Raw genomic sequence first — 14,437 nt, 5'->3', positions numbered from 1 at the left:
AACCTCAACATCTTCAGCTCTGCCACTTCCAGTTCTGTCTCCTGTCTTTTTGTCCGTCCCACTGTCTCCAAACCATACAACATGGCTGCTCTCACCACTGCCTGTAAACCTTTCCTTTGACCTTTGCTGCCACCCTTTTGTCCCAAATCACTCCTGAACCTTTTCTCCATCCACTCGATCCAACCTGGACTTCTTCACCTCTTTACCACATTCCTAATAAAAAACAAACTCCTTGAAATGAAACCTATTTGTTTGATCCAACATGGGGTCCAGTAGTACAATATACATCAATGTCACAAAACGAGACAACATTTGAACAGTATTTTTAAAGAGGCAGCTTTGCCATAAACTCAACTGCCTGGCCGTTCTTCTGTCTGATTTCTGCTTTTAATTGCACGTCAACGATACATGACCTTTGAACTTTTCATTAAAGCTGGGTGACCTTTGAACTCAGGGGGCTCAGGCTCCTTTTTCACAAGGCCAAAGTTCGAGCTTCTAAAGCTGAGATGTTCTGTAAGCTGGACTCACGTGCAAGCTTACAGAACATCTCAGCTTTAAAAGTTCGAACTCCACACTCTCTGCTTTTTGAATTGAGAAAGCTCCTCGGATGAGAAGCGAAACGTCCTCAGCTTCAGAACTGCAGAATAGATGTCCAGCTGTTTCTGTTTGTAACCTTTTTTTATGGATTTACCATGTCCTGGATGACTGAGAATCTACACCAGCATACAACTATGGTTTGTTTTTTACAGAATTGTAAGTTAGGAGGCATTACAGCAGCTCGCCTTCACGGCTTGTAAGCATCCTGCCTGCAAACAGGTGAGGCTGCTGCTGCAGGACTCTGATTTTCTCTTCTGTAAACTTCCCAAAACAGACGGTTGGAGATGAAGGCTTACAGGAGAGGAGGAGGAGGATATGAGGATATGAACGGCGTGCAGCGGGGTGTGTATGGATGCGCACTCGTGTTCGCATGTGCACATCTGTGGCTGTGAGGAATGGAAGGAATTCCCTGCTCTCCTCTGCAGAGGCGGAAGGCCTTCGGAGGAGGGGCCGCAGAGGCAAAAGACGCAACGAGTTTTGTGGAGCATTCCATATGCTTTACGTGCGTTTTTGGTTTCATAGTGGGCAAACCCCGAATGATGTAGAAAAGGACAAATATTTAAACGATAACAAACTTGGGTGTTTGAAACAGCTGAAAGTCTTCTAATGGTATAGGTCTGTCGTGTTTGTGAGGGAGGTGTTGAAAAGCCACCAACAGTGTTTCCTTTGTGTCCTGAGTTCTTGTTTTCCTGTTTCTGGACACTGAGAACGACAAGCTGACGGCAAAAATACAGACACGCACAACTCCACACGTAAACAACAAGCATGCCAAACACACCACAGCGCAGGGAACGGATGGTTTTGGACAAAATAAGGCGTACTTGTTGACCTTAGTGCTTGTTTTTAGTCAGTGTAAGCTCCTACCTGATTGAGGTAATGGTATTCTTCAGGCTTCTTGAGGTGAAAGGCTTTTCTCTCTTCTTCACTTGCTCCTGCCAGCAGGTAGTAAAACACATGGTAGTTTCTAAAAAAGAAAGGAAAAACAAATGGGTCGATAGAAATACGGTTGGTTAGGGGTGTCCAATGTGTAGCCCAGGGGCATTTGTGGCCCCCATGGTGATTTTGTGCTACAGTATCATTTTGGCTCACAGGCTTAGAAGGCTGCTGCAGAAGGACATGCTCTGCAAATTTTCATTTTCATTTTTTATATACATGTATAATTTTTAGGTTTAAAAAAAAACTGGAGGGAAAAAATGTTCTTAAAATGTGCAATATTAAGTATGGAACAATTTTTTAGTTTTTTATTGACCACATTTATTACTTTCATAGTAAAAAGGACCACAAATCTTTATCAACTTTTACCAAAACGCAGACCTCTGGGTAACCATTCATAAAACTTGGCGTTTTTGAAGAAAAATAAATTGCAGTTGATTTAATCATCAATGGAGGTAAACAGGACTTTGTTAAGGAACATAGAGAGGGTATAATTTACATACACTTTGATCACTGTTACTAGTATCCCTTCAACCTTTTTATGAATCAATCTTAGCAACTTCGAGCTACACTTTCTCAAAAAAAAAAATATTCTTGTGACTTAAATTTTACAGGATAAAGGGACGCTCGAATTCCAGGGATAACACGAGGAAATAGGATTCGGTCAGAAAAATTAGGCCCGTGAATGTTTCTGGCACTGAGTGGAACTGAGGTCGTCACTGCTGGTTGTGCATATCTACCACACTTTGTGGCCAATCTCCAACCGCTGGTAATGATAAGCATACAGTGTTTAAAAGCGTGGAGCAGCATGTGACCCAGATCCAATTCAAATTAACATGAACAGACACACACACACACACACACACACAAGCATTTCTAAGTCTGAAATCCATCAAAGTCAGAGGCGGAGAGTACAGGAGGCCAGATGTGAGATCAACCAGCGTCTCACTGTCCAAGTCACGCTTGGAGCTCCCCTCTCTTCACAAATCACATTTTGGCAAAAATCAAACAGTTAAATTTAATCAGATGTGCATCTTTTTTTCCCCTCCCAACTTAAAAAAGCACAAATCACATTTTCGGCAAAGTGCAGCTCAAGTTTTCATAAAACCGAATCCCTTTACGAAATTATATTAAACTTGCCAAAATGCAAACCATCCTACGTGCTGACTGATTCTTACTAAAATAAACACCTTAAAAATCTTAGGGTTGTGCAGAGATGCAGGTGTGTTTGAGGTCAATGTCATTCACTTTCGACTGCTCAATCGACGATGTTCTTGACGTTTTTTTGCTTTAGATACTCTCATTTTGGTTTGCGATTCCCGTTCATGCTCACCGCTCATTGTGCTCCTGATAGACCAGTCTTGACTTTTCCAAGAGATATTTCTCCACATACGCTCTGTGAATAAATAAAATATATAAAAAAAAGCACAATGCAAAAGGATAACTTCAAAAGGTATACATGAAAAAATAAATCACGTTTGTCGTTGGCGTCTTACCCTCTCACAGTGCCGCTCTCCTGGTAGTTCACCTGAATGAACTTCCCGAAACGACTGGAGTTGTTGTTGTGTGCGGTCTTTGCGTTCCCAAACGCCTGGAGGAACGAGAGAAAGATGCAGTGAGGTAAAAGCAAATAAATAAAGAATAGGCCTCATTTACAAATGTGCCACAGTGCCAGACACATTTTCTGGGTCAAATATATGGACTGTTTGGCCTCGTGTCCAACACAGTCAGCCTGAATGACTCAGCACAAACGTTTCCTCCTGCACTGATCCAAAGAAACCCCAATGTGGTGCAGATTAATAACACGTTTTCAGATCTATTAACGTCAGACAAATTGCCAAAGAAAGAATAGGGCAGCGAGGGCCAACAGACCCGATGGAAAAAAAGAAAGTTCTTCAATGAGTAATAGGATCCATGTGGCCGTGTGGAACATGTGTAGTGGTTGTCCTCTAATAGGACGGGCCAGTATTTCCCCTCACAGCTCTGTTTGTGTTGTAAGGCTGCCTGGAGGGGGAAGTACTTTTTTTTTTTTCACCCCCTATATAAACCCTGCAGTTATTTGTAGCTCCGCCACAAGTAAACAAATTCCTCTGTGAAGCACTTGGAGCTGTCCAAAGGCCTGCATCTGTGAAATTGGAAAACACCCCTCCCTGACCCCACTCTTCGCCGGCGCTGCTTCCAAACGTGCAGGCACGCTGCACGAAGGCCAGTGCACAGCTGATGTGCAACAACGGCAGGGTTCAGATGCAGGAACGGGAAGCTTCAAACAGCAAAGAGTTCATCGGCTCCCTAGTTTCACCGTTGGGTTGACTCCAACAGTTAATGCCAAAAGTTAATCAGAGATTTTCAGCACTTGGAGTATCCGTTGTGAAGGACTCTCAGCTACAACCACAACAAATGTTCGCACAATATCTGTAAAACTGACTGAATTATAGCCATTTTTCTGGTTTTTAAGGTCAGTTGGTTGTAGCAGCTAAATTGACTTGAATTAGCTCCAAAAGGTAATCAGTTGTAGACGTACATCCAATGATTATTTCCTGAAAGTTTTCTTAAAATCCACCCAGTGGTTCAGGAGATATTGTGCTAACAGACAGACAGAGTTGACTCCAAAAAGTTAATGGCAAAATTTTGAACAAAGACCGTGTGTTGTGATTGACTCTCAATTACTTCCACACCAAAACTGACCGAGTTACAGCCATTATCATGTGTTTTATGCTGGTTGGCTATGGCAGCCATCTTGAATCAGGTTGACTCGATGTTTACTTTCTGAAAGTTCCAATAAAATCTGTCCAGCGGTCCATGGCGTATTTTGGCAGGCGTCAAGCATGGTTCCTTTTCTACTGACTAAGCCTCCAAAGACACGATGTTCTCTAATCTTCTTTTCTGGGAGCATGCATGTGCTTAGGTCATCCTTTTATTACCATAAAAAACTCTAAGTAACCACACCAAAAATCTCTCAATTTCTTGAAACTTCAAGTCTACGGGCATTGTTCCATCGAGGCGCTGCGTTAACGGCTCGGACCCCCTGCATCAATAATACCAAGAGTATCGTGAACCCAACTTCAAAGCCTCTCTCAGCTTGAACTTGTGGTGCTCTGACTTGACAAAGAAAAGATCGCTCAAGTTTAAACTAAAGAACAGGGACAATATTGTTTCACATCCAAGCATGTGGCTTCCAAAACATGATGCCTGAAGCATTTGATATTGCAGGAGGAGGCTCTGTTCATCACATCACGTCTCTCTGAACTGACTAACCTGCCTGGTTCAGCAACCGCAGGTCAGGCGAGGACAGGCTAACAGCAGTTCCTTAGTTCGTGGTGAGAACTGTGTGTGAAGACGGCCAATACAACCAAACACTACTGCTCTCTTCCTGCTTTCAGATTAAGGGTCTTAGATATCTGACCTTTTGGTACTTTCCTTTAACATTCGGCATTCTGTGTTGACCCAGCAGGACGCAGGATGAGAAGCAGCTACTTCTTCCTATCAATATGAGAGGGGTTAAAGGTCATGTCCAAACAGTCCATCATTCTACAGAGAGACATATCACTCACAAGTAAAAAGCATTTAGGACGGCTGCCGAGCTTGCCAGAAGTGGACGTATGAGCATTTTCACCCCAATGTCAGACCAGGCAATGCTCAGAGAAACTCCAAAAAAATGTAAAAAAAATAACAAGATCTCCATCTCAGAGTCTATAGACCTCAGTTAGAAGGTTAACATTTGAAGTTAATGACGGAACAATAAGAAAAAGGCTTGCTGGTAAAGGCTGCCAGGAGAAAGGCTCCTTTTTTCCTGAAAATAAATAAATAAATAAATAAATAAATAAGAAAACAAACACGTGGCAGCACGACTTAAGTCTGTAAAGTCTCATCCGAATGAACCACAAGCCTTCTGGAACAATGGACGGATGAGACTAAAGTGAAGATGTTGACCCAAAATGAACAGTGTCGTGTTTATCTCATGTCAACTGTCGAGCACGGTGGTGGACGGCTGATGATCTGGGCTTGTTCTGCAGCAACAGGACCTGGACACCTTGCTGTGTCTCAGTCAACCATGAGTTCCTCTGTATGTTAGAGTCAAATATGAGACTGTCTGTCTGACAGCTAAACAGGGCTCCACAATATATCAAAAATGTTATTACTGCAATATCAGCATCGCAAAGAACTGCTTGGACTGCAATAAATCAAAGGCCATTATATTTCAAGTGCAATGCATTAATGTCCGGCTGCTAATAAAATATTTATTCAATCCAACAGACTCACTGGCCTGGATGCCCACACCTGGTTTAGATGACAGAATAGAAAGGGAGGAGTGAGAAAATGTGAGTTTATCACATTTGATATTGTCAACGGAACATTCAACAATAATATTTCACATTGCAATTTTATTTTAATATTGTGCAGTCCTGCAGCTGAAGCTTGGACCAAACTGGGACATGATGCAGCAAGACAATGATCCCAAACACAGAAGCTAATCTACAACAGAATGGTCCAAAAAAAAAAAAAGAAAATCATCATGATGTTGAAATGGTTCTGTTAAAGTTTCAAACTGATTGAAATGCTGTGTTGGGTACTTAAGAGAGCTGAGAGGAAATAAATGTCTGTAAACCTCAATGAACTGAAGCAACGTTGTCGAGAAGAGTGGGACAAAATTCCTCTACAACCATATGACAGACTAATAAACTCATAAAGATAACAACTACTGAGAGCTACTGCTGCTAACGTTGGTTCAACAATCTGTTAAACCATGGACTGAAGATATTTTGCACAAAGCTTTTCCATTTTTTTTTTCCTTTTGTTTAATAAATATTTTGTCCTGATGCATAAAATCAAGAATTGAACGAGGGTGGGCATGTTTTTCCCCATAACTGTTGAAAGAAGTCAACAGATCCCTGATGAGAAGAACCAGCCGTCTTTCAGCTGATTAGGTTTGTTAAAAAAAATTGTTTCTACATGTATAATAATTTTCGTAATTGTCCTACATCATCAGCAGCATTTGCAAAAACAAAAACAAACAAACAAACAAAAAAAATCTGTTTGGACAATTCGAACATGCTTTCCCAAAATTACCCCTAAGAGACGTTTATGCAAAGCAGCCACAAGTTCTGGTTTTAGAAGCCTCCTCTCCAACGCAAACACTTTCCTGCATTCCTTGCACATAAAAACAAACAGCCCACAACAATGCAAATGTCTCCCTTCCCCCCTTTCAGATGGGCCAAGTTCAAGAAGTCCGAGCAAGTTCAAGCGAGGCGGGTAAAACAAAAATAATAATCAACGTGTAAAATATACGATTTATAGGATTTCTATCAGCTCCAAAGAGTCAAGAGGGCCAGCAGCCCTAACAGTGTTTACACAGACATGATTCCCAGCACTTCTGTTACTCTGAGAGGTCAGCTGCATTATTCTTGGCTTCAGACCGCAGGACGAGCCAAAGGCCGACCAGTGGCAGACTTGAGATGGTGCCAGATGGTTCTGGGTGTAATGTGTCTGACCCAAGCCTCTGCCACCAGGGATGATGTTATGTCTCTCCTCACACGCTGCTCAGTTTTTCTTTTTTTGGGTAAATATCTTGACAAAACCCTTTTAACGTGATGCCTAGCAGTGGTTTTGGAATAAGGCTTGCTGGAAAATGACATTTGGTTTTCGTCTCAGGATAGAACATGGTCCTGTAAACCGGACAGCAACAGATCCTGATTAAGACCAGGCAGATTTTTTTTACCCTTGTAAAATCTCTACTTTTTTTTTTTATTATTTTTAAAATCAGGGGCCTATTTTCCCCCCAAACTGTCACACTCATACACACTTCTTCTGCTCTCAAACAAAATTGTTAAAAGTAGATACTTTACGTCGCACATTGAAACTGTCCGTATTGAGCTTGTTATAAATTTTTTTGGTCACATTAACGTTTCTTTTCTTACCAAGTGAATTAGCAAGGTGGCCATTAAAACGAGTCAGACCCGATCCTCTTGGGCTGAGGTCCCTAACCCATCCGTTGATCCAGACTCTATGGTCGGGTGTTGACACTTATTGTATAAGTAGTGTAATACAAGGCATAAAGGTTTGTTTATTTGTCAGATTTCTTACAAATGTAATGAAACAGGCAGGACAGGTCCCTGATCTTGCTGCCAAAGAGACAGTCTTCCAGCTGCAGAATCAGCAGCCTGCTATCAGCACGTCTTTTGCTGCTGATATTTATTTGTTGCCACAGAATACAAAACAGCTCCTTCCTTATGTATGTTATGCTGCACAGCTGTCAGGAGTGCTAAATGGCTTACAGAAATGTAATTTACCAGCAATGCAAATGATGCTTTTCATCCGATTTCAATTAAAAGAGACTAAAGACTGTTTAAAATAAGTTGGTTCTAAATTTATTTTAATATTGTTTACTCTTTAAAGTAGTAACATCCTGTTTAGTGTCAACCCTGTGATGGACTGCCTCGTCTTTTGCCCGTTAACTGCAGGGATGAGCAGTTAACGGGCAAAAAGAAAAAGGGTTTACTGTCGCGTTCAAAAACAGAAGCAGGGTTGTAATATAATTCTGTTCGTACAATGAGCAAATAAAGTTTCATGGCAGGAAGGTTCCTTAAAGTCAAAGTTAAAAAAAAAAGTTTGTTGTTGTTGAATGAAGCAGATTTTCAGACCATTTGACACCAAACTTCTCTCTCCTAAATTCAAACAAAGCATCCCGCTGATTGTCAGCAGCTGGTTCCACAAATATCTTCAAGTCTGTGGCGCTGCCCCACCTTTCCCCCTCCAGCCTGTATCCAAGTCCATCTCTACACATGAACAGGTTGTGAATGTACTGATAATGTAAACAGAAGTCAAGCTTTAAATTTAGACAAAGACTGCAGCAATATAGTTGATGGTGTCAACCTCAAAACCATAAAAAACTATATTATTCTTTAAATGAAATCATTCTGGTGCCAGCAAAGAAAAAAAATCTGTATGGGCAAATATTTGATATAAAATAAAATAAAATAAATCATATTGGAACCCAAAAGAGTGGCTTGGTGGGGCTTAAAGATTTTCCTTTTAACATCTCCAACTTTTGACTTTAGTGCTCACACACTGAATAGTTAGCTGAGTTAGAGTTAGTTTTTTTTCCTTCCGAGCAGAAAAGTTGTATAAAAATGAGACAATATGATAAAAGGTCCCTCGTTTGTGAGGAAATAATTAGACCTCCAGCACCATTGCTAATGTCAGCATTGAGCTTTTGAACTAATTTAATTACACGGACTTTATTCATAAGAGGTCGACTCTGTTTGCAGTTTATTTTTAGAGATCATATTATAGAAAGTCATCGAACCGCTCAGGGGCTACGATTGGATTTTCACACTGCCGTGTTTGGAGATCACGGGAGCTGCACGTGGAATTTGCTCGATCCGTGGACTGTGACATGAAGCGGCATTCTTCTGAATGACTGCCTATCAGCTCGGAAACGTGTCACCAGATGTTCTGCATTTCTCCTTAAACAGTAGCTACAGACAAAACTACTCAAACAAATTGTTCTGTATGACTCAACAAAAAAATAAAAATAGTATGACTCATTTGACCTTTGCACGTTTACATTCTTCCTACCAGACGACTCATCCACCAGACTGCATGAGAAGAGTACAGTGAAAGAGAAACTGACTCGGCCCCAACATATATTGAGGGTGTTTCACAGTGTGTGTGTGTGTGTGTGTGTGTGTGGGCCGATGACATTCTCCAGAGGCTAATTCATCACAACCCCCCTCTAATCGCACATCTAAGGCCAAGTTGGCCAGGGTGGACTGTGGTCACCGTGGCTGCTTAGTCACAGGGGGAAGAAGTGCAGTCATGAGTCCCGGCTAAGTGAAAGAACAGCCGCCTGTGGGTTCTGGGAGTTGACTGCTCCTGTCAAAATAGTACTAAAAAAAATGGGTTTGAGATGTGCAGGTTTAGCTGGTGAACGAAACATTTAAAAGGCCTTTTTGTTCAATGCAACAAATGTAAATCAACAAGGAGACAAATAAAATTGGGCTTAGCCCTTCAGAAAATGACAACTATCCCATTAAAGTCCAGAATGAAATCAAAAGTTTAAAGATTTTAGGTCAACATGATGTCACTTGCCTTTAAGTCACAAACCAAATTTCTACTTTAACTGCAAAGGTTTTGTAAGGGTTAGAGTTAGGGTATTGATAAATCAGTAGATTACAGAATTTCAACTGATAAACAAGAAAAGCATTTGAGACTTTTGGCTTGTTCTTTTTAATGATAACTAAATAACTAACAGCAGTGGTGCCCAATCCTGGTCCTGGAGGGCCACTATCCTGTGTGTTTTAGATGTTTCTCTGCTCTTCAGCAGGTCTTCAAGTTCTGCAGAAACCTGTTAATCACTCAGTCATTCAAATCAGGTGAGTCAAAGCAGAGAAACGACTAAAACATGACAGTGGCCCTCCAGGAACAGGACTGGACACCACTGACTAACAAGAAGCATATGCTTGCTGTAAATTAATTTCAAATTCTACCAGCACTAAGCATTTGTAATTACTAATATCCACCTGATCCTGTGCAGAGTCAGAGGGAGTTGGTGTCCATCCATCTCCAGCAACCATTGGGCGGGGTGCAGACTACACCTTGGACAGGTTGCCAGTTTATCATAAGGCCACACAGAGACAGACAACCATGTGCACAAACACACACTCACACCCAGGGTCCAATTAGAACAGACAATTAGTCTATTATGCATGTTTTTGGACTGAAGAAACCCAAATACCTGAAAAAAATAAATAAATAAATACAGAGAGAACATGCAAACCTCTTGCAGAAAGGCCACAGTCAAGTTTCAAACCTGCAACTGCCTTGCTGCGAGGCAAAGTTGCTAACCGTGCAGTCCGTCCATTTAATTGCAAAACCACTCCATAGAAATGCAAACCTGCAATTACAAGTTTTAGGAAATGATTGTGCCAGTGAAGCATTAAGCACTTTAGTTCTTATTTACTTGTGTAATAAAGCATTTGAATATGTTAACAAATAAAGTTTTTTTGAGTATTAAAGATTTTGTTGTGTACATTTTTACATGTACTCCAGAGTCAACCATCATGTAACAACAAAAAGTGATTCAACATTTTAAAAATATATCAGCATCGGGTTTATAACCACCACACTGCTCTATATAATTTCTATAGAGTCACCATCACTGTGCCTGAAACAGCGCTGTGAGGGAATAAAAAAGTTCTGCCTAACCAGCAATACAGACAACAAATTTCACAGGTAGGGCAACTTCTGCTTACCGAACTACCAGAAACCTTAGCGTAATTTGTTTAAAGTCCATGAGAATTACAACCATCAGCTTGTGCTATAATATGAACATGAATGTTGCAGCTGGTTGTCATTTATGTCAAGCACGACCAATTTCAGAGCATGCAAATGGGAAAAATACCAAAACTGAGCGGATAAGAACTCCTGGAATCAATTTAATCACACTGGTCAACGTTTCAGCCAGGGTCACTGGTTATCTGATGCTTTCCAGCTTGGAAAAACAGATTATCAGTAATAGATTGGAAGCGACAGCCAACACTGGGTTAGTCTGGTTTAAAACTGAGACCCAGAGTCAAGAAATATGCTGATAATGTTCACCTACGACGGCCTCATCAATCTTCTCTTCCAGCTCTCGAATTAAAGGCTTAATGAGTTCTGAAAGAGTGAAAACAAGCAGAGAGCAGCAGCCTTGCTTGACTGAAGTATTTGGCTCAATCAAAAAGTCCTCCGGTCTTAGGAAGACGGAAGTCAACATTAGACACGGCGATTGAGTTGAAAGCCAGATCCAATAGAAAAATAATCGTGGATCTCCAGAGCTGCTCAGCTATCAGAGGCATCTTTCATATAACATAAACCTCTCTGAATTAAAGTCGATGAGAGGAAAACAGCTGCATTCCTGAGTTACAAATCCCCCCCCCTCAGAGAGTGAAACGAGTCACAAACTGCGCTCGACCTAAAAGCAGCTAATTAATTCCCCTTGTTGTCCCATAAATTGCAGACTTGTGTGAATTCTGGAAAGAAAGTATTCTTATCCCCAGGCAACGTAAACAACTGTCCAACATTTCACTGTTGGAAAAGGGGGACAGGAAATTGTGCAAACGGAGCAACAACAATAAATCAAATACTGCAGGGTATGCATATGTGAAATTTATTTACAGATAATCATCTGGAAGGTATGGAAAGCCGTGAGCCAACATAAACTTACTTAGCTTGAAGAGAAGCTAATAACTTCTGTAGTCATTACTGTAATAGACAGTGCCATGTTAAATAGGAGAGCCCAGACACAAATCTTGTGCTTTGTTTGTTTTAGATGATAGCTTAAGCAAAGAATTTATAAACCCAGGGGCAGGAAAGCATTTTAATCGCACAGCTATGCATTATTGTTCTGAACATCAAGGTACGCTGAAACTCAAGGATTGGCCTGAAAGCAATGCAGCAATCCTGCAAAAATTTAAAATGCTTTTATATTACCACGTCATAGAAAAATGCATAAGACTTGTTTTCAAATAAACTGGGCTGCCTACTATTGTCAGAAGGTGGCAGTACCAATGTTTTGCTTTAAGTGTAGTGGTCGCCAACAGGAAATAAGACACAAACAAAGCCAGCTGTTTTGGCCATACTGAAGAGGGAAAAACAAATGACCAGAACATGGCACAGTGTGCGAGCTCAAGGATCTAAAACCTCGATGGTAACCCGTGTCACACTGTACAACCCAATACGTACGGCTTTTTGCTACAGGAGAATCACATAGGAAACAAAGCTCCAGCAATGAAAGGACTTGAAGCACCCACGCTGACGCTCTAATTATTATATTCGGACACTAAACCAAAAGGGAAGTAGATGTGGGAGAAAGTGACAGCCGTGAACGAGCTCAGGGCTGGGAGGGGAAAGTAGTGGCAGCAGTCACACTGCACAGCTTCCCCAAACAAATTCTGACTCTGCTTGAGATTCATCATAAGTCCACTTTGGTGGTGAGAGAGCCGTATCTGCTGTCAGTGAACCTGTCGCACTGAGTGACCACAGACCAGCTGGGGATGAAAGATTTTCTGATGTTTTTTTGTTTTTTTTTTTACCCAACACAAAAGATTTTGTCTTAAGACGGTTGAAAACTGCACGGCGTGAACCCAGCTTTTAACGTCCGTCCTCGATGCCAAGGCAAACTGAGGACAGAGACACAGACCACCTTCAGAGGTCATCTGTAACCCTTTATACACACGCTTAGTAGTCTGAATGCAAACCACACTGAAAGTCCACCTAATGAAGTGAAGTGACTCCACGGCAGAAGCAAAGTCTTATCAGGATGCTTCCCAGTTGAAAAACAAAAAACTTTTTTTTTTAAGCAGCATCATTAAAAATCAGACTTACAGCCATCTTTATGACAATTAAACAGCTCTCAGTGAGAATACTCTGATGGTAGAGTTTTTTTTTTTTTTCCAGGCTTAAAGTTTAAAAAAAAAACTGTCAGAATGTGTCGATTAAAAAAAAGAAAAGAAAAAGGACTGTTACGTCAAATTTTATTGATGAGTGGATTACCAGGCTGCTGCATGAGCGATCACACTACTACGATGGTGTAGTGTGGTTTATTCATATTATTAAAACAAAAAAAAATTACAACTAAAATGGCATACTTTTAGCTTAGCCTAAATGATGTTTTATTACAAAACTGCTTGCTCAACATTGTTTTGAAAATCCTCATATAAAGGTGAGAGAGGAAGGCCGTTTACAGCCACACATTGAAATTCTTATTTATTTATTCAGTTTTTCATATCTAAAAGGTTAGTTGTGGACACATTCAGCTCACATCACGTCATAACGAACCATCATGCCCATCAACTGTTTGGGGGAAAAGGCCAACATGTATAAAATGTTTTTGTGTGCAATTTTCATACATTTCTTTCAAATGTGTAACTCTGAACTTGTCGAAAAGTGAAAAAACAACAACAACAAAACCAAACGGGACTACTGTTTGACTCCTTCCACAAACTGGACCAGTTTACACATTTTAGTAAGTAAAGTTGATTTATACACTGCAGCCCTTTTCTGTTTAAAATACAATACAAAACAATACAGTATTTGTAATATAGACATAAAAACTAACAAACAAGTAAAGACTTGGACACAATGTCACGTCTCACACTCTCACACGTCTTTTCTTCTTCAGTCAATCACATCTTTATTTCTGCTCCTTCTCTCATGTGACCAAATCTGTCCTCCACTGAACTATTGACACTCAGTCACACAACGGTGCTCAGTCTTCTTTAGTATGAAAAGAGAGTTCATGTGGATGCACAACCCATACGAGCTCTGCTCTTTTTTTTTTTTTTTGTCTCCAAACTTAGATGGTGACAAAAAGTGGCAGAACTAAAAGAGCCGACGAGCTTCTGGTTTCAGCCCCGACTTTTTCTGGGGAAACAATAGCGCACGCAGTGTCTTCTGGTAACGAGGTGAGGCAAACGAGAGGCACGGAGGGGGAGGGAGGGAATGAAGAGGGAGCAGGGAGACAGAGTGGGAAAAGGGAAAAAAAATTCAAAGAAATCCAGTCGACTTTTCAGCTCATTTCTGATCATGGTTCAGGAGCTTTCTCGCTGAGCTCCGGCCCTTGTGGTCGACACGGTAAAAAAGGTTCTACAAGACAGAGGAGAAACTGGACGATGCAACGGCCTGCGCTGGAAGCAACTCTGGTTCATCCCGAAAGTCAGCTTTTATAGTCCTCATCCTCTTCTGTATATTAACACATTCTGGTGGAGGAGCAGATCATTCCTTCCACTCACCCCACAGACTCCAGCTCTGAGCTGTGACTCACTCAGCCGACACACCAGGGCACAAAACCTGATTGTTGAGTCCAATATCTGGCACCACTCCACCCGTTACAACAATCAGCCATGAACAAATGGAGCTGGAGAGAAAC

The 14,437-nt window shown here is 41.1% G+C and overlaps 1 protein-coding gene across 7 annotated transcripts in view; it reads right to left on the bottom strand.

Annotated features, from left to right (window-relative positions):
• The window catches only part of myo9aa (myosin IXAa), a 103,485-nt gene that overhangs the window by 48,622 nt on the left and 40,426 nt on the right, over positions 1-14,437 (bottom strand). For all 7 annotated transcript variants that reach the window (XM_037979797.1, XM_037979800.1, XM_037979796.1 and 4 more), the window contains 3 exons: positions 3,027-3,121; positions 2,864-2,926; positions 1,462-1,561 (listed from right to left, as the gene is read on the bottom strand). In XM_037979797.1, coding sequence (XP_037835725.1) covers positions 1,462-1,561; positions 2,864-2,926; positions 3,027-3,121 — 258 coding nt within the window. The remainder of the gene's footprint in view (positions 1-1,461; positions 1,562-2,863; positions 2,927-3,026; positions 3,122-14,437) is intronic.

This window comes from Kryptolebias marmoratus, linkage group LG15 (assembly GCF_001649575.2).
Source record: "Kryptolebias marmoratus isolate JLee-2015 linkage group LG15, ASM164957v2, whole genome shotgun sequence".
Classification (NCBI taxonomy): domain Eukaryota; kingdom Metazoa; phylum Chordata; class Actinopteri; order Cyprinodontiformes; family Rivulidae; genus Kryptolebias; species Kryptolebias marmoratus.
The sequence above is the reverse complement of the archived record's forward strand: the minus strand, read 5'-3'. Positions and strand labels throughout refer to the sequence as shown.